The following is a 19589-nucleotide window of genomic DNA, read 5'->3' as shown; positions in this document are numbered from 1 at the left end:
CATTGGTAGAAACCTCCTTTAAAAATAGAGAACGATTTTTAGACTGTGAAAAACTAATTTTGCCACATATTGTACCAGTTAGATTGACTATAGACATATCAACCAAAATCACATCTCTAAATAAGCAAACTATGCCAGAATTAATTGCAGAGAAGAGAAAACAAGAGGACATTCTTATTTATGGATATCACTATGTATTAAATAAACTCCTGCGCTGTACAGTCAGACCAGCAGGTGGCAATATAATGTGTAAATACTCCCAGAAGCGACCAGAAGAAGAAAAGAGCTTCCTATGCGTCAGTCACATGACCACGTGGTTTATGGAGCCTGTCAAAGGCCCAAAACAAGCATCTTTTACTGTCGCGATTCATAGCTTGGAAACATCATGTCGTGGGTGAAATCAGTGGCGTCTAGTGAGGATGTGTTCGACGAGGATGTGGATGATATTAGTCTGCAGAACAAAGAATGGAAATACAACATGGAAAAACGCGCAAAGGTACGTGAACAGACGTTTATTAATATTGAACCCTTCATTCACATGCGTAAACATTTATTCGTTTTGTTTTTCCAATCTAAATGAGTGTTAGATCTTTAAAAAAATTAAAAAAACTGGTTACGTGCAAAAGAAAATCAGGGGTGTATAGCTAGCGAATGCAGCGCAGTCTAGAAACGACTGCCATGTGGTTTTCTGTCAGGATGGTTTCAGAGATGGCAGTGATGCAGGGAAAGAAGCGTCTCTACAGGCTGGTTTCAACATGGGATACACGGAAGGAGCCACTAAAACCACTGTCATCGGTCAACTTAAAGGAATCATGAGGTAAGCAGGTGCATTTGTCTTATCTGTCATCATTTTAGGGCCTTTTTTTAGTAGAAATCAATGTAAAATACGCCCAACAGTGAGAATAAATTATACTTATGTAGTTAACCACACTCTATAGGCATTTTGTGTGTATAATATCTTAATAATTGTGCTTTACAAGTAATGAGTTTATAGGGACAATCACATGACCGCTCTGTACATGCTATAATTTGATGATATGATTAAAATACAGTACTGGCAAACACAGAATGTTCCACTAAAGTGTGGTTTCTAATTGGCATTGTTTGGGAACCAATTCCTAACGTTCTAGGAGTGCTCTGTGTAGGTTCTTTTTACAACAAAAGCTAACATTCTCAGAACGTTCTGGTCATAAAAAGTACAACAAAGCATAAAAAGAAATGGCATTTGTTTTCCACAAAAAAAAATAAAAAATCCTGAGATGAGATAATTATTTAGATTTTTTTTATTGCTTGTCAATCAGCATTGTTATTGTTAACTGTATTGAAATACTAAAATAAATATAAAATAAAATAAAGCTGAATAAAAATAATTAAAAACTAATACAAATGACAGAAAGCAAAACTACTAAAACTTTGGCTAAATTTGAAAATATACAAATTAAAGCTAATGCATAAATTGATAAATCGTATAATATCCTATAAATAATAATGAAATGGCACTAGTCGAGTTTACACCGTGGTTATTATTATTATTGTTAACTAAAACTATTAAAACATTTTTGTTAATTGAAAAAGCTAAAATAAAGTATATGTATTACATTTTAAAATTAAATGACTTAAAATATTAAAATCACTAAAATGAAAAGAGGAATATAAAAATAGCGAATTCAAAATATCAATAAAACCTTTAATAGTTATAGGCCTGGTTTCACAGACAGGGCTTAGACTAAGTGGGCTTAGTTCGTTTTATTAGCATGCCTTATAAATTATACACATTACTGGTGTGTATCTTGAGACAAAACAAAGGCACTGGTATATTTTAAGATCAGTTAGTGTAAATTTCTTTCAGTTGAAACGGCTTAAATTTACATTTTAGTCTAGGACTAGGCTTAAGCCTTGTCTGTGAAACCGGGGGATAAAGTATTAAATAATATTAAAATAACACTACTTTGCACTTGTGTAAGGAGACCTGTCAATCATGATACATTCACTCGTAATAAAAAGGACCATGCAGTTTAAATCAAATCTAAAAATGTCCACTATGCCTGCTCACATCCTAAAGCTATTGTGTCCTTTCTTCTTTTTGACCGTTGTCACATTGTCTTCTCCTTCCACAGTGCTGTTCGATGCTGGTGTAAGGTTCAGCTGCCTGGCAGCCCGGCTTTAGCATCAGTTACTGATCTGCTACAGAGATTGGAGACGCATGAAGATGGACTGGTGGAGGACATGAGGAAAGCCCAGCAGAGGCCTCCACCTAGTGTGACTGAGATGGTGGATGACATGGAGGACCTAAATGTCGAGGAAAGGAACCAAGGTGGAGAATCTAGGTGCTCAAACAATGGGGACTGTTGTGGGAGAGGTGGAACGAATAATGACTGCTGTGGAAACGTTGGAGGCGCAAGTGAAGTTTCTCCAATAACTCTTTGTCAGCATTCTTTCTCTACAGGAGAGAGTCTGAAACCGCTGCTAAAGTGCTGCTTGGACTTAGTAACAGAACTGGGGCTTCCTGAAGAATTAAAACTCCACATTCAGCAGCTCATAGACACTTGAAGTGGATCCACTGCAGCAGAGTATCTGAACAACATCCTGTGTGGGCAGGAAACAGCAAGCTAATTCCTGGAAAGAAAATAGACTGTGCATTAGTTGACTCAAATTGATTTAAGGGGATTTTTTTATTATTTCATTGCTGTGATTCTATTCAACTGCAGTTTTGCTGGATTAGTACTACAACACTGTACTAGTACTACAACAAAAATGAATTCTTTCCAGCCTACTTCCATCCATTTATTTGTTTTTATCTAAATTTTTCACACATTTAACATGTTTTGTAATGATATACATTAACTTTGTATAGTGATATGTGAATATCACCATTTACCACCAAATAAAAGCTATTTATTTAATCAAGTTGTTATGTAACTACTTATTGATCTGACGTTAATTTGAGCCATTTAGATAAATGCAATATATTTTTCAATAGTAGCTTTAGCTTGGCACAATTTGCATGTAATGGCACAAAGCTGTCCTGATGGAAAAAGTGTAATTGTATTGAATGTGCACTTTGTAGTGTACTTCAAATCTTAACACTATATTTAAAAAATGTATTTCCAAATAATATTAATGAACGCAAAATCCACATAAGTGTACTTTTATGACTGGATCATAACCCTTATGTACACTTTTAAAAAGTTAAAGTATATTTTTAATAATTATTGTAATCTTTTGTTGTGCTTTAAGCAGTGGCATTGGAATTTAAACTATAATAACTTTTTTTTATTTCACAACAAATAGGCTAAATGTACAAAAGGAATTAATAGTGTACAAAAACATTGCATTCTGTTTACACAGAAATATGTTTTAAAGCATGTTATGTAAAAAACTTTTTTTTTTTTTTTAAGTAGTATGCAAAAGTGTACTACCTTTTAACTTTGCTCTGTTTAGACAGACTGTGTTAATGCAGGTTCAAGATAGTTGTGTACTGTGTGGATATGTGTCTGATGGATATGGAGACCTTTAGAATCAGATTTCACTGCATTCCTTTAATCTGAGACCATGCACTGCCCTCTTCAAGAGCTGTAAAGGAAGAGCAGGAGCGAATGAAAGAAATGAAGGCACTCTGTGGCTTGACTGTTTTTCTCCCTCTTGGTTCATTTAAAGCACGTTATTAGACGAGAAACTTGAAGTTCACAGTTTCCTGTGGGGAGTATATTCATAGACGGAAAGTGAAACTACATACGTTCATTAATACACGTCGATCTTCCTGGACTCAAAAAGTGGTCGTCTTGGCAAGTAAATGAAGAATTCTTCACATTTAGGTAGGAATTATGACATTTGACCATTTTAACATTCATGCCATACGAATTTTGACGATCTGAAGTATCGATGAATGTAACAGTGATGTTTTCAGTTCACATGCCAGTGCTTATGCTGGGTCTTATTAAATAACGATGAGTTTGGGAATCCAAATTAAATACGTTCTGTTTGCTTGAATGTTTTAGGCAACTGCTTTAAATATAGTATTGCAGAGTTTCGCAATAGTAAACAATGTCATCATTCTGAGTGCTGTGGACACTTGTGCCATGCGCCGAAAAACAACTTCAGTCACTTAATAATGTACAAACACTAAAACGCATTAATGCACTAAGATTAATATACTGTGTACGGCATATTACATGGAAAACTGTACACATAGTGTGAAAGTCTCCTTAAAATGCAAAGTCTATTTGTGTAGCAACCAAAATCAATTAGAAAACTTGAAATCTTGCTGATATAAACTGCATGTTTATATATTTATTGTGAGTGACTCACAATAATTGCCCACAATAACTGTCATAAAAATGAAAATACATATTGAAGTTACTTAAGAGAATACATTGTGAAATATTTTGTGATATTTTGTATTTTAGCTAAAAAAAAAAAGTTTGTATTTGCTCTTGGGTTTTTCCGTAAATGGAAAAGAATGGAAACTCCCTAATAAAAATGTACCTTACTAGGGGTTTTAATTCATTCCACTGACTCATTTACATTGACATTTACATTTAATCATTAGGCAGACTTTTTTTTATCCCAAATGACTTACAAATAATATAAGCAATTAAACCAACAAAAGGACAACAGTATGTAAGTGCTGTGGCAAGTCCCAGTTAGTCTAAGGCGCTAGTATTAAAAAAATGTGTCTAAAGACTCTGGTTGAGTTAAACAGGGCATTTCACCGGATGAGGTCACAGATGGAAGGCACATAAGTCAGTGAGTTTAGTGTAGAAGTGTATGGGTTACTGAGCCAGTGGTTGTTCTGTAGGCAAACATCAGTACCTTGAATTTGATGCGAGCGGCTATTGGCAACCAGTGCAAAATGATGAAGAGGTGTGACATCTTCAGCTCTTCAGCTTGTTGAAGGCCATTCTTGCTGCTGCTTTATAGATCAGTTCCAGAGGTATGAAAGTACATGCTGGAAGGCCTACTAAAACAGCATAACAATAGTCCAGCCTGGAATAGAACAAGAGCTTGGACAAGGAGCTGTGAAGCATGCTCCAAATGGAAGGGCCTGATCTTCCTAATGTTGTATAAGGACCGGGACATTTCAGTGATGTGGTCTGTGAAATTTAACTGATCATCAGTTCCAACTCCAAGGTTCCAGGCTGTTACGGGAGTTATGGTTGATGTGCCTAGTAGGAAGGAGAAGTTGTGGTGAAGTGTTGGGTTGGCTGATACTACAAGCAGTTCTGTAGTACTAAAGCTGAGTTGAGGGTTATGACCTTTCATCCAGCAAGAAATGCCTGTCAGGCAGGTTGAGGTGCTAGCAGCTACTGTTGTATCATCTGGGCTGGAATGAGAAGTAAAGTTGTGTGTCCTCACCAAAGCAGTGATAGGAAAAGCCATGTTTCTGATTACAGATTCTACTGATGACATGTAGATGAAGAAGAGAATTGGTCCAAGCACTAAGCCTTGAGGCACCCCAGTAGTTAGATATTGTGGATTAGTCATCTCATCCCTCCAAGACACCCTGAAGGGCCTACCTGAGAGGTAAGACTTGAACCCCTGGAGTGCGGTTCCTGCAATGCCCTTTGTCATGAAGGGTTGACAGGAGGATCTGGAGGTTAAATGTGTCAAAAGCAGCAGACAGATCCAGCAAGATGAGTACTGATATTTTGGAAGTGAGTGCGAGTGAGCAAGTTCACTGAGGGTGCCTCGATAATATCCACTATGTTTTTGGAAACCACTAAAAATGGCTTACCACTCAAATAGGACTCTACATAAAGGGAATGGGGGTGAGCTCCGACACATCCAGAGTAAATGGAAACAAGTCTTACTGAGAGCAACAGTGCTTGCCAACTTCTTCAGTTGCCTTGGTTTTGGAAGAATTTTTCCAATAGAGATTGTAAAGAGTTCTAATCCATGAATGCCATTCACTAGTGCTGTGAGTAGTCTTTGAAAACAGTAACACAATTCATAATTTTTTACTTATAAAACAGTTAAACATGTCAAAAGGAATATAATTCCACAAATGAAAAAGGAATCAATGCATGGAAGAGCACAAGAAGGATTTGTTCAACAACACCTGTTCAAACAAAACATATTGTCCATATTACAGTTATTGTTAATACTGTAAAATTACAATGTGTACAAGATCACCGTAATGTAAGAAGCTTTCAGAGTCTTACAGTCTTTTGATTTACTTCAGATTTGTCTTCAGATGAAGAGATGGCATGTTATACTCACATGGGAATTTGTGTTTGTTTTTAATCTGCAGGTTTGAGCAGATGACCAGAAACTCAGAAGTGCAGTTTATGGTCAGTTCCTGTAGCTGGACTATTCTTACAGATTTTACAGATTACAGACACTGCTCAAATGTATTGGTACGAGGCATGTAGAATCTTGTCTGGAGAAATAATATTTGTATATGGCTAGCCCTCTGGATGTGGAAGCGGCTTGCTCTAGATAACTGCACATCCTTTGGTCTGAATTTAAACCCAGAGAAGTGGATTTATTGAAAGCTATCACCGCAGCCTGTGCCAACATGGGGAACTTTTGGGATTGTTGTGGACGAAAAAATCCATGTGACCATGCAGAGGATGAGACTAAAGGTTTATTGCACAGCTCTGAATCAAAGACCTCAACTAAGGCAGGAACGGAAGTCTGCACCAGTCCAACTTCAGATGAAGAGCACAGGTAAAGTTAAGGATTGACCTTTTAAATAACATAGCATGAAACAGAGTTTGTGATTGCTTTTTTTCTCCTTATTGTGACTTGATTTATTTCTGAATGGAACAACAAGACCATATGCAGTGTTACTAATAGCTAGTGTTATTAGTTATTTGTCAGTGACAGTGCAAGTCGCTATGGATTCAAAAATGAAATATTGTGACTTTATCTGTTATACGTTTCATAGCATAAAATGTCCTCTCCACTACAAAAAGAACACTTATTTAACCAAGCTCCCCAAATGGCTTGTTTGAATGTTGTGGAATTTGTCACCTGTCTACACTGAACACAAGCAGAATGCATTTGATTGCAATCCACTTATAATGATTATATAAGTCCACTTGCAATGCTACTTTGACACCTTGAGTTAAACCGGGTGCTTTTGTATTGTAGCTTTAAGACATCAATATGTAATTGACTTGTGTTTTGATTGGCTAAGCTAAACATACTTGGTTCAGTTTGCACTGTTGTTCATCTGGATGGGCCAAGTTGTTTAAAGGGATACTCCACCCCAAAATGAAAATTTTGTCAATATTCACGGGATGAAACCCGGGAGGCTTGTGACTGTCCCATTGACCCAATGGGACAGTCGACTCCCGACAGCCAGACTCCCGGTTTTCATCCAAAATATCTTAAATCGTGTTCCCAGGATGAACGAAGCTTTTACGGGTTTGGAACGACATGGGGGTAAGTGATTAATGACAAAAGTTTCATTTTGGGGTGGAGTATGCCTTTAATTCTGAATAGCAAATGATAAAGTCATATGGTTATGTCCTGACGTTGGTACCATGACAAATTCTGAATTATTTACATTTGCGACTCATTTTTCACCTTAGTTTCCATAGATTGGCTGAAGAGAGCTTTGCATTGTTAACTCTGAGTGCTGTACATCAAACATCAAACTAGTAAATCATGTTTTTCATGTTCTTTCCATAACATCCACATTTGACTTAAATGCATTTTAAATCTCTCAACAGGCATGAAGATGAAACAAAACCACAGCTGGGTGAATCGGTTATAACCAAGCAGCCAAATGCCAGCGCTCAAATTCTTAATCCACAGAGCTCTTACTCTGCAACAATATCACTTTTACACACTGAAGTCTCTCTTACTGCTGAAATTAATCACAATGTTTCTCCTGAAACGGCTCCAACAGAAGCTATAATCTTAGCTACAGAACCACCAAAAACAGAGACTGAAATCACTGAAGAAATCCAAAACATTGAATCTGAAGTCTCAGAAGCACCTCAAGATACAGTCGAAGCACCTGCGGAGAACGTTACCTTAATGAAAGGGGAGATCGAGGCTCCGCACCGGTCAGTTGAAGAGGTAGACATCACAGCTGCTCTTACAGATGATGCAGGTGCAACCACAACAAGTTCAGACTCAACAGTCGCAGCTGCTGTGGAGACACCTGTTAAGGAAGCACCTGTTGAAGAAGAGACTGCGCTTGCTCAGGTTGAATCTGAGAAGAACTCCTCCCAACCAGAGCCAGAAACACATGTGGAGATGATTGTAGATGAGAATGAAATGATCCAAACTGAGGAACTAACTCTGAGTGACACCAGTGAAGTGGCACATGAAGAGGCTGGTCTCAATGACACTGGGGATATTTCATTGATGGGTAACAGCATCAAAGAACCTGACTCATGCGTTTTAGGTAAGTCTAATGAGTCAGATGTTATTGAGAAAAGTGTAGCTGAAGTGACTGCTGAGGAGCCCATCGCTGAGCAAACAGCTGAAGAAGTGGACAAACATTCAGAGGATACTCCTTCTGAGATGGCAGAACAGAAGCAAGTGACATCTGAAGTTTCTCAAACTCAGGAACATTTACAGGAAGCTTCATCTCCAAATGTGGATATTACCAATGGACTCTCTCCTGCCATAGAAAATGGTCTTGTGAAGGAACCTGGGCGTCTGAAAGTTGAGAATGAAATAAATGATGACGTCATGGCGGTGGAAAAGCTGCCTCAAACAGAAGACATGGTCCAGGAATCAAATGAAGAAACCTTGGAAACTGAGAGTAAAGAGCAACCGTCATCTAAACCCTCTACACAAACTGACAGGTAATGAGTTAATTTGAGAAAAAAAAGTCTAAATTGAATGCAAATGAAATTAAAATAAATAAAATTAGGAAAATTCTACAGAATTTTCCTACAGATCAGTGACCTCATGTATAAACGTTGCGTAGGCACAAAATGGGCATAGAAATGTGCTTATGCTGTAATGCTTGGCGTAAATATGTGCGGACCGTACGGATACTCTTGACTGTGCGTACCTTGAGTGAGAAAAGTAATGAAGTAAACAAGGATTTTAAACTCTGTTTTCATTACATTAAATATTCTACTCACCTTAATGGAGATAATCACTGAAATTACATAGTCATTACGCAGAAGTTAAACCAAAATGATACGAATTTAGACATATTTGTTGTGGATGCGCATAATCGCTTTTCATGTGGTATGCAATGTTTTAATGACAGCAAGGAGTGCTATAATAATTAACAATTAAACTTAACTGCAGATCTCATGTTATGAAAAATATTTTAGCGAGAACAATGATCAGTGATGCACACTTACTTCGATATTATGGTGGACACTGCTGGATTCGGTGGTCGAACGGTCCATTGTCCAGTTTGAATAATAGCTACTGTACAACCGCAGCTGCACGGAGGTGTTGATGTCGTGTGAACTGTGAAGGCATCTCCACAACATTATGAAAAATACTACTGTATTTGAGGGATACAACTTGGAAAAAAAAGGGTAAAATTTGCATGTTTCCTTTTTAAAATACTTTGTCAGTGATGTGCCGATTCAGACAACTGTATTTACACTGCAATAAATATAGGCTTATCTGTTTCCACTAAAAATAGATAAAAGATGTTCACTGGCCAGTGGAAAAGAATGAGGTCAAGTATATTCTAAAATAGGCTATTTATGTGAGAACTAAACAGTTTTGTTTTTATGGATATTTTGATATATTTATTCTAAAACATACTGGATGTTTTTTGCAATAAAAATTAATGTGGCACAAATGGCATTAATAGTCTGTATCTCATATTTCCTTAACGTCTTGTACCTTTGACGGTGTTAAACATGGTGTCACTTGGATGGGAATATGCACGGAAATGATGAGGTTATGCATAGTAAAACTAGGCATTGTAAGCTCCATTTATGGTGATTTCGGGAGGAGACAGGGTGGAGATGCACGTACGCACAATCTTCCCCTGACTGTGATTTACAAAGGGATTTTTGCACAGGTTCTGTCATACTCATGGTTTTCTAACTCTGAAAACTTTTGTGCGTGCTCAAAATCTAGCTTTTGTGCGTACGTATACTTTTAGGATGAAATCTATGGAGAGTTTTATACACGAGGCCCCTGAAATTGATTGCTCATTATTAGGGGTGGGGGATATACAGGTAAACACAATAAACTGGTAAAAGTGTGGCAACCAGTAGTAGTGTGACACTGTAGTACTGCATTGTAATAAAAGCTCATCATTTGCATGCAATTTAATAGCCAGTTTCATATTTCAAGTGATCTTAAACCATTCAAGTTCAAGAACATCCAAAACTGAATTCAGTTATTTCATACATTTCATACATTGAGTATATTCTTTTTGACTGTTTACTTGTCTTCAGCAAGCTTGAGAAGATTTTCCTACATTAGTTAGGATAGTGTTAGTTTTCTGTAGCATTTAAATTGATATGGAGAATTAATTAAAATAAATCTTAAATTTGGCATGTTTACTAAGAACCTTATTCCCAGCAAAAATTACTGTATTGTAATATATATTGTTATTTTGAAATAAGATTGCTCATATGTAGTAATTTTGGTCAGATTGCCGACCCCTATATGTCTCTGTTATTTTAGTTTTTAAGTTAAACTAAAAATGAGACATAAAAATGTTACTTTGGTAACTAACTGGATAAAAATACGGTTTGGTTTTGATCTTTTACGGTCTTTGAGTTGTTACTTTAACGTTTATTTAAAGCAACAATTTTTTTTTTTTTTTTTTTTTTTTAGTTAACTAATGACCCTAGTTCATGTATATTCTTTTACAGCACTATTGATGTGGACAAACCAGAAGTTATGGATTCTGTGAAAGATCTAGAGAAGAGTGAAAAGGTTGCAGAGCAAGAGCACGAGACTACAGAACCCATTCAGAATGGCCTGGACTCCACATGTGCTTCAGTGCCATCAAGCCCCATTGAAAAAACCAGACTCACTGAACCAACCAGGTTCGTACTTCCTGATATTCATCTTTATTACCAATAGGTGGCGCAAAACTCTGTTTAAAAGTTAGAGTTCATAATTAGTTTGCAGTGTCAACATACTAAGTGTGTATTCACACCTGCCATAATAGAAATAGATACATTTACATAAAGGGAAGTTTGTGTCACGCCAAGGCAAACAACTGTTAATAAAGTGCAAACACTAGTGTAAAGTACAATGTAGCGACAATGTCAACATCAGTTCCAGTAATAGGATTGTCTTTGTTCTTAAATTAGCCAGTTAATTTAAGCACCAGTTTGTTTAATGATGTTTAAATAATGTTTTAATGTGTGATTAGGCTACATGGTGTATCAGCAGTGTTTTTTGAGAAGTTCTTCATGCAATTCTTCAAGACTATTGCTATCTGAACAGCATTCCTTTCAACCTTTTGGGAATATTTGTATGATTGTAGATTATAGAGACCTTTGGCATAGTTTAAGACTGTGACGTGACCACATTTAGAATACAGTAGTTCCTGTTTTTTGCTCAAAGCTTTAAAGTGCTATACACAGACACACACACACATTTTTAGAATATATTAATATTTTTAATTGTAATAATTGTTCACTGACTTACTGTTTGCACTGTATTTTTAAATCAAATTAATGCATACTTGGTGAGAATAAGAGACTTCTTTGGCTTCTTTCAGAAACATAAAAAAATCGTACAGATCACAAATTACTTTAGGCATTGGTATTTGCAATATGTTTTGTCTGAATGTAGTTTGTGGGCATAAAGCATGAAATATTAACAAACATTAAGAAAAAAAAATGCAATTTTAAAATAATTATAAAACATGACTCCAAATTGTGAGCCACTCTTATCATTTCTCGTTTACAGTGATTCAGTTGCTCTAGAAGACACTGCGGACAAAGGTGAGATCCTCGTGTTGAGCGAGACAAAATTAGAGGAGGAAGATATAAAAGATGCAGAAACTGGACCTCAACAAACAGAAGACGAAAAGGAGAAACAGGAAGAGGAAGCAAGTGTTGCCAAGGAAAACGAAGGAACAGGAGACACTTCCTCCACTCCAAAATCAGAGATCCTTTTTAGCAGTAGCACAGTAGAGGGGAAGCTAATACAGAAAAATACAGAAGAAAGTGTGGAGGAAGTACACGAGACACTGGATGAGTATGTGTCACTCGTTCATTCAGTTTTTCCAGCAATACTTTTAGTTTGGAAAGCAGATGGTCAGAAAGCATTTGGACATAAGAATCAATTACTAATTAGACAAATTAATGAAGAGACGAGACTATGCAGTATTGTGAGTATAGTCTCCAACTGCAACTCCTTCAACTAGTACTATATTTATAATAATGTATTAGATCAGCATCCAGAAAATCTGATTTATAGTACTGAACGAGGGATTTTCACATACAATATGTGAACAACTGACGTAAAAGAGCTAAAGATTCATGACAGAGCCTCTTTAGATCCAGTAAGACTTGCCCTGCATGATGAATCTTTATCATCTGGGATGTTGTGCTTTAATATAACAGTTTTAGCTCCCAAATAGACTCCTCATGATTACTTGTCATACTTAACATCATATCAATGACAGTTCCTCTTTATGCCGCAGGAGTGCAGACCTATATCTGGGAGCTGAGGAGATTGAAATGGGAGCCAGCAATAAAAAGCCATCCAAACCATTGCTGGAGCTAACAAGTATTAATGACTTTTTTCATTTATGTCACACTATCTGAAGGGTTAGCTTACCCAAAAATGAAAATGAAGTCATCATTTATTCACCCTAGTGTTGTTCTAATGCCCTTCTTTCTTTTTTGGCCCACAAAATCTTATAATATAATGCTTGTGATGCTCTATTAGCACCACAGATCATTCTGACTCATCCCCAAAGAGCACATCGTGTTCACATGTGTCAACTGTCATTCAGACTCTGTGTATCAGTTCAGATACATTCAAAGTAGTGAATAAAGTACACAGATACTTTTTTTTTTTTGAGATTCCTAGGCATTGAGTAATGAGATAAAATCTCAGTAACTGCAAACTAAATTAAATTCTGGATTAAAGCAGTTCTAAAAAGAGGACAAGTGTAAACAGTCGATTTTCCAAAGTTAAAGTCAGTTAATTGTTCATTCAGTGAGGTCAACATTCAGCTCAGTTCAGGGGCCTGTTCTTCATACTTCGATTAATACATCTGAGATGATTTGAAAGATGCCAGATCTTCTAATCGTGATAACTGATCTCTGGCTAATTTGGTTTTTCAAATGAATTTGCGGATTTGATGAAAATATCTGGATTAAGTTGTCCAAGATTACTGCGCTTTTTCATGTTCCCCGAAAAGGGCAGATGTATCGATACTCTAAATCATGATCAGCTATAAATATAAATAAATAAATAAATATTTAAATGAGTAAAACTGATTGTGTCTATAGTATTATAGTCTACACAACAATATTTTTAAATAGATTTTTTAATTATTATTATTTTAAATTACTGTCCCTGGATCAGTAGGGTACTCTTCTAATAAAGCAGCAGTGGCTGGGACAGATTTTAAGTATCAATTCTGCTTAAAAAGATGCGATCTAATCCTGTTTACATGAAATAAGCCTGCTCCCAAGCAGGTTTAGGTTTACGGACCTGTTGCTGTAATAGTGAAGTGACATGACATGTGTCCAAGTATGGTAATCCATACTCGGAATTTGTGCTCTGCATTTTAACCCATTTTAAGTGCACACACACAGCAGTGAACACACACACTGTGAACACACACCCGGAGCAGTGGATTATGCTGCGGCGCCCGGGGAGCAGTTGGGGGTTCGTTGCCCTGCTCAAGGGCACCTCAGTTGTGGTATTGAAGGTGGAAGAGAGCACTGTACATTCACTCCCCCCACCTACAATTCCTGCCAGACCTGAGACTTGCAACCTGTTGGTTACAAGTCTGAATCTCTAACCATTATGCCACAACTTCTCCCAACAGTATCATACAGTAACTCTAGTATGAGCTTCGATAAACCAACCAATAACTCTGGTATGAGCTTCAAAGAACCAACCAATCCAAGATCAAGTGAAATCTTCAACAATCAAATCCATCTAATTGAGTTAGCGACATACAAAGAACAGACCCCAGTTCTCTTCCAATAGTGTGCAATCATGTCAAAAATATTAAGTGTCCCCAACTAGGCAAACCAAAAGGCAGCAGCACGGAACCCAACCTCCGTTGGTCACAGAAACACTTGCAATGTACCTTCAGAACACTTGCAATATATGGCTTGTCACATTTCATTCTTGGCCGAATTATCCCTTTAAGGAAATGTATTACAGACAAATCAAAGCATTGTGAAAATGTAAAAGATACTGGTCCAAAGGTTTTCTGCATCCAGATTAACATCTTATTGGGTATTTGTCATGATTTGTTTTTATTCTTGTCTAGTTCCTGGAGTACACACCAGATGTAGCTTAGCACCAGCTGTGGACATACTGTCCTACAGTGAGAGAGAATGGAAGGGAAACACTGCCAAAAGTTCTCTCATCAGAAAGGTGACCTAACTAACTCTGTCATATTTTTTCCTGAAATGTATTCAAAGTACAGTATTTTGACTGACCTGTCTGTGCTTGTTAAAGAAGTCTGACTTGCTTCAGTGTGTTTGTCTCAGGGCTACAGTGAGATGTCCCGTAGCTTTAGCGGACTGAGGAGGGTCAGAGGCGATAACTACTGTGCTCTACGAGCTACACTGTATCAGGTGCTGGCAAACAGCACAAATATGCCCACCTGGCTGCAGGATGAAGGCTTTCTATTGGTGAGGAGACCTCTGTACTCTTACTAACTTCAGTTAGGGTGGATGCCATATGTAAGTTTACTTTAAAGAGTTATTCAGCACTGGCAAGATAATATAACAGTTTTTGCCTTGACACAGCTGACATGTGTCAGAAGAGATTTTTAACAAATATTTAGTAAATATTCAGTTTCATCCACTTGACCAGTTCAAAAGACTTGAAACATAAATAAACACACATTTGTATAATGTAAAACATATGTAAAAATGCACATCATGGCACAGGTACTGTATTATTTTAATCTGTTGGAGAAAATAGTCAGATTCAGACATTTATATGCTTGATCAGATTATTTCTACACCACCCCTTTTAATTCATTTGGATGTTTACATGAACTCTTTTCGGTCTGATTGAGCCATCAATCCGATTGATTGGGTGTCTGTAAACGTAGCTAATATATGTGATGTTTTCTAGCTCAGATTAACAGCTGCTGGTTATTCTCACAGGTACCAGAGAAGATTGAAGCTCAGGACCATTTGATTAGTGGATGGGTGTTTCCTCCAGAATGCAAGTCAGGAAGTGAGAAGGAAAGTTCTGTGGAGAGACTAAAAAGTTATTTGGATCTTCTTAAGAAGAAGGTGAATATCTTTTTTTTTCTGCTGTGCATTACACATATCTTATTCAAACATAAAATAGTTTAAGATAAAAAAAAGTTTTCATAGACGTAGGCCATAGTTCAATTAGGACATTTAAATTTTTAAAAATGTATTTAGAAAACAAAAACAAAAACTGGGGTGCATCTTGAGGCAAAACAAAGGCACTGATATATTTTAAGATCAGTCAGAGCACGTTTCTTTCAGTTGAAACAGCTCAGACTTAGATTTTAGCTTAAGCCTAGTCTGTGAAACCGGGGTTTAAAAAAAATATATATATTTTAAGAAATTAATTAAATTAATCAGAAGTGACAGTAAAGACATTTAAAATAATAGTAGCAAAAAACAAACAAACATAATATTTCAAATAATTGCTTTTGTTTTTGAACATGTTAAACTTAATTATAGAAGCCAGATTCTACCATGGAATAAATAAATAAAAAAGGTAAATGTAATTTTTTTATCTCACAATTCTGACTTTATATTGCTCACCATTGTGAGTTAACATCTGGCAATTCTAACATTTTTAGTTTATAAGCACGCCTAATTTCGTGGAAAAAAGGGCCTGTCTGTCTCACACATGTATTTTGCCCAAGAACAGTTTTTTGTACATTTTGTACATTCCATTTCATGTTGTATTCCTAAATTAAATGCATGCAATCGCATATTGCTTTCACAAAATGAATATTTTGCTCATGATTTTTGACCCTTTCGTTCACCAAAATCAAGTCACCATCTGTCCTGGCCATTGGAGGCACCAGGAACAATCCCACTGGCAGAGTGACTGATTTTGCCCGTTGTCCTGCTCATTTTTTATTTAAAGTCAAGACAAATTGATTCATGATTCATTATTGATTTAGTAATATATGCAGATTTTAGAAATCACTTGGTTGCATCGGCCAGGCAATAATATAAAATATAAATTTAAAAGTAAATAAATGAAAATGAACTGTAGTATTTAGTGTATTTTTGCTTATTCTTATTGGTCAATCACTGCATTTAGTGTAAATTGTCCTTTACCTTTAAGTAAAATTCAGGTTCTTTTCAGTTTAATTAGATAAAATATCATGATAATTTCTGTTTTTATACATTTGTATCTTTATTTGCTTTTTATTCAGTGGCAGGCAGCAGCAGCCTGTGAGAGCTCACAGGAGAAGCACAGTTTGTGTGAGCGTGTGTTTCAAGGCGGAGAAGAGGAGTATGGTCTTCTGGAAGCACTAAAGTTTCTAATGCTGTCCAAAGCTGTTGAGCTTCATCACAACATGACGGCAGATCAAGAAGTGCCTGTGTTCTGCTGGCTTCTTTTTGCCCGCGACACATCCGAAAACCCCCAAGCCCTCCTGGCCAATCACCTGAGCCAGATCGGCTTCAGTGGAGGGGTAGAACAGGCAAGTATGATGACACTGACAAACAAACAGCCCTTGAAAACTCCTGCTGTAAAATACAATTAGATGTGTGTTTGCTTTGTTTTTTGTAGGTAGAGATGTTTCTACTGGGCTATGCCTTAAAACACACCATTCAAGCCTTCCGTCTGTACATGAGTGACACAGAGGAATTTGTGACGCATTACCCAGATGATCACAAGCAGGAATGGCCCTGCGTGTGTCTCGTCACAGAGGACGATCGCCATTACAACATCCCTGTCAGGATGAGCGTTCAACACCAGCACAGAGAAGATATCACGATGACCTAACAACAGAGACCTCAGAGAACAAATCTGATCTACAAAGTGGCATGATGTTTGTTTTTTGATAGTGACCTGTTGGTCATCCAGTGAAGGATATTTATAGCAATTTACTGAGATCAAATTGCAAGCAGAAGTGCTCAGGTGATGATTAACACTGATTCAGAAGGGGGAAAAAACCCTTACTGCCTTTTTACTTTAACCCTGTTATTTTTTTGTATTATGCACTGTTGAAAATTGCGTTGATTTACATTGTCAATGTAAAAAAAAATACTAAAGAGTTTACAACAATTTTAGAGAATTTTAATTCAAAAGAATGTATTGTGGGTAGGCTATAGTGTGGGAAATGAGATAATGGTCTACTTTAAGTCGATTCTTTACCTCAAATTTATGTTTCAAAATATTAAAGATTTAGTCTGCCCATTTTTCTAAACATTATAAAACTGAAATTTTTCAGGTTTTTTTTTTTTGTTGTGATTTTAGAACTTTTTTTCTACACACAATATTGTCAATTTTAACAATTTAGAGCACTTTGACTCTTAAAAAAAGCCAGAATAACTTATTCTTAACAGACATTAAAAGCAACAATAACGGGCATAAATCATGTTAGAAGACAGCTGGCGATATAGATGCCAACAAGAGTTAAAAAAAAGCTTAATATTTGGCTCATTGTGGAGTGAATCAACAAGTACTTGCACTTTTTATTTTGATGGTATTTTTTTCCCTGCTCATCTGAATTTTTGTATTTATGACAGATTAACGCTGATTAACTTTATTGCCAAACATAGAAAGTTATACAGTATTGGTTATGTAAAAAACTAATTTTTCAAGAACTGGAAGACCAGACAATTTGAGGAAATATGAATAAAATATTCTGTTCTATGACTATTCTATTCAGGCTCTGACTTTAATATGCACAAAACATGAGAAATGCTAAAAAAAGCACAGCTTTAGCACAACATTTCTTTAATAACCATAATGTATTCATAAGTACTTAGTTTATTTGTATTTGCTGATATATGAGCTGTCATTTTGTTAGACCACAAGCACTGAGTTCCGAGTAACACGAGCACCTAAAGTAAAACAGTACCTAAAAACTGCCAAAACTACATTCCATTTAATAATTTGACAAAACAGATATTGAAAGTGAAACTTGCAGTACATTTCTAAGATCTGGTAAATGAAAATGTGGTCTTCTATAATGTGGTCCCAGCACAAAATATCTGATCAGAAATGATCATGCTTTCACAAAAGCTCAAATAAATAGTCTTTTGTAAATATAAGTGATCTTCAGGCCTAAATATCTCCATAGTGACATTTGCAGAGTATACAAAACCTGAATTTGTGCAGCGAATACAAAAATAAATCAACTGACATACACACTCAAATCTAGTATTTGCCCCAAGTCAGTAAAATAAATTCCTCTTGAGCAAGTTATAATACACAAAGTGTAACTCTTCATTGTGCGTCTCAAGGCGAGAGGAAATAGATGGCATGTCTCAGGGTCAAAGTTCAGATAACAGTTCTGTCATTAAAACACCCTTTGAGCCTGTTCTTGATGCATTCTTTCTGCAAGGATTTGTTTACTGATTGTAATGGTACATTTTGGTAAAAATGTTAACAGGCTGCAGAACAGGAACTTTGGAAGACATCCGTGTAAATATGCCTCAGTGCAAAAAGTGCAGGAGTGCAATTGATGTAGACATGCAAATCTGCTCGTTCTACCCCATACAAGCATCAGTCAAGCTGGCAATTCCACTGGGGTTTATGGAGAGATTGTAGAAATGTAAAAAAAAAAAATTATAATAATATAATGATAAAGTACTAGTTGCCTCGTCATCAAAAATCCAAGACAGCACTTCATGTGCAAATGAAAGGAAAACGTATGTTTCACCCTTGTTTTTCTTTCCATGCCTTGATTCATTCATCTTCTGTTTCCACCTGCTCATTCTCAGCCTCTTCAGTGACATCTAACTCTGTCCTGGAAGTGACTTCATTCATCGGGGAAGAGTTGTCCTCCACAACCATTTCTGCTTCTGGGGTTTTCTTCTGAAAACAGACAGTGAGACTGATAAATACTGCAGAAGAGATATGAAAAATAAGGATTTTAAAAGTCTAAAAGCATATTTTGGAGCACTTTTGATTAGAGAGCACTATTCACTATTGACTAGTTGCTTTTTAGCATGAATATTACCAGCATATTAAAGGGATAGTTCACCCAAAAATGACAGTTCTGTCATAATTTACTCACCCTCAAGTAGTTCCAAACCTGTATGAATGTCTTTGTTCTGCTGAACACAAAGGAAGATATTCTGAAGAATGTGGGAAACAGAGCAGTTCTGGGGCACCATTGACTCCATAGTATTTTTTTCCCCCTACTATGGAAGTCAATTGTGACCCAAAACAGCCTGGTTACAAACTTTCTTCAAAAAATATTCTCCTTTGTGTTCAGGAGAACAAAGAAATTCATACAGGTTTGGAACTACTTGAGGGTGAGTAAATTATGACATAATTGTCATTTTTGGGTGAACTATCCC

General features: G+C 36.5%; 3 protein-coding genes across 5 annotated transcripts in view; 2 read left to right on the top strand and 1 right to left on the bottom strand.

Annotated features, from left to right (window-relative positions):
* The first annotated feature begins 272 nt into the window (after positions 1 to 272).
* Positions 273 to 2901, top strand: otulina (OTU deubiquitinase with linear linkage specificity a). 3 transcript variants are annotated; one of them, XM_079409660.1, is made up of 4 exons: positions 304 to 496; positions 696 to 817; positions 2118 to 2314; positions 2447 to 2901. In XM_079409660.1, exons 1-4 carry the CDS (start codon positions 386 to 388, stop codon positions 2548 to 2550), a joined length of 534 nt encoding a protein of 177 aa, XP_079265786.1. In that variant the 5' UTR covers positions 304 to 385; the 3' UTR covers positions 2551 to 2901. The 3 variants fall into 3 exon arrangements, with proteins under 3 accessions (XP_079265784.1, XP_079265785.1, XP_079265786.1); XM_079409658.1 differs by having other exon boundaries at positions 273 to 496; positions 2118 to 2899; XM_079409659.1 differs by having other exon boundaries at positions 300 to 496; positions 707 to 817; positions 2118 to 2899.
* Positions 2902 to 3477: 576 nt separating this feature from the next.
* Positions 3478 to 18833, top strand: LOC306865193 (uncharacterized protein). The gene is made up of 11 exons (XM_079409656.1): positions 3478 to 3815; positions 6251 to 6669; positions 7680 to 8768; positions 10767 to 10943; positions 11818 to 12108; positions 12557 to 12642; positions 14372 to 14478; positions 14595 to 14738; positions 15222 to 15353; positions 16487 to 16756; positions 16846 to 18833. The coding sequence occupies exons 2-11, from the start codon at positions 6518 to 6520 to the stop codon at positions 17059 to 17061; spliced, it is 2664 nt and encodes an 887-aa protein (XP_079265782.1). The 5' UTR covers positions 3478 to 3815; positions 6251 to 6517; the 3' UTR covers positions 17062 to 18833.
* Positions 17775 to 19589, bottom strand: part of LOC306865194 (progressive ankylosis protein homolog B-like) — a 15953-nt gene continuing 14138 nt past the window's right edge. Inside the window, exon 12 of the mRNA XM_079409657.1 lies at positions 17775 to 19101. Coding sequence (XP_079265783.1) covers positions 18973 to 19101 — 129 coding nt within the window. The 3' untranslated portion in view covers positions 17775 to 18972. The remainder of the gene's footprint in view (positions 19102 to 19589) is intronic.

Source organism: Barbus barbus (assembly GCF_936440315.1).
Source record: "Barbus barbus genome assembly, chromosome: 46".
Classification (NCBI taxonomy): Eukaryota; Metazoa; Chordata; class Actinopteri; order Cypriniformes; family Cyprinidae; genus Barbus; species Barbus barbus.
Note: the sequence above shows the minus strand (reverse complement) of the source record. Positions and strands in the feature narration are given on the sequence as shown.

Bases quoted from the DNA above. Each gene is read 5' to 3' on its own strand.
- otulina (XM_079409658.1), top strand. From the start codon at position 386: ATGTCGTGGGTGAAATCAGTGGCGTCTAGTGAGGATGTGTTCGACGAG. The intron at 497-695 runs GTACGTGAACAG...GTTTTCTGTCAG, and splicing joins ACATGGAAAAACGCGCAAAG to GATGGTTTCAGAGATGGCAG. The intron at 818-2,117 runs GTAAGCAGGTGC...CTCCTTCCACAG, and splicing joins CAACTTAAAGGAATCATGAG to TGCTGTTCGATGCTGGTGTA.
- LOC306865193 (XM_079409656.1), top strand. From the start codon at position 6,518: ATGGGGAACTTTTGGGATTGTTGTGGACGAAAAAATCCATGTGACCAT. The intron at 10,944-11,817 runs GTTCGTACTTCC...TCTCGTTTACAG, and splicing joins AGACTCACTGAACCAACCAG to TGATTCAGTTGCTCTAGAAG. The intron at 16,757-16,845 runs GCAAGTATGATG...TGTTTTTTGTAG, and splicing joins TCAGTGGAGGGGTAGAACAG to GTAGAGATGTTTCTACTGGG.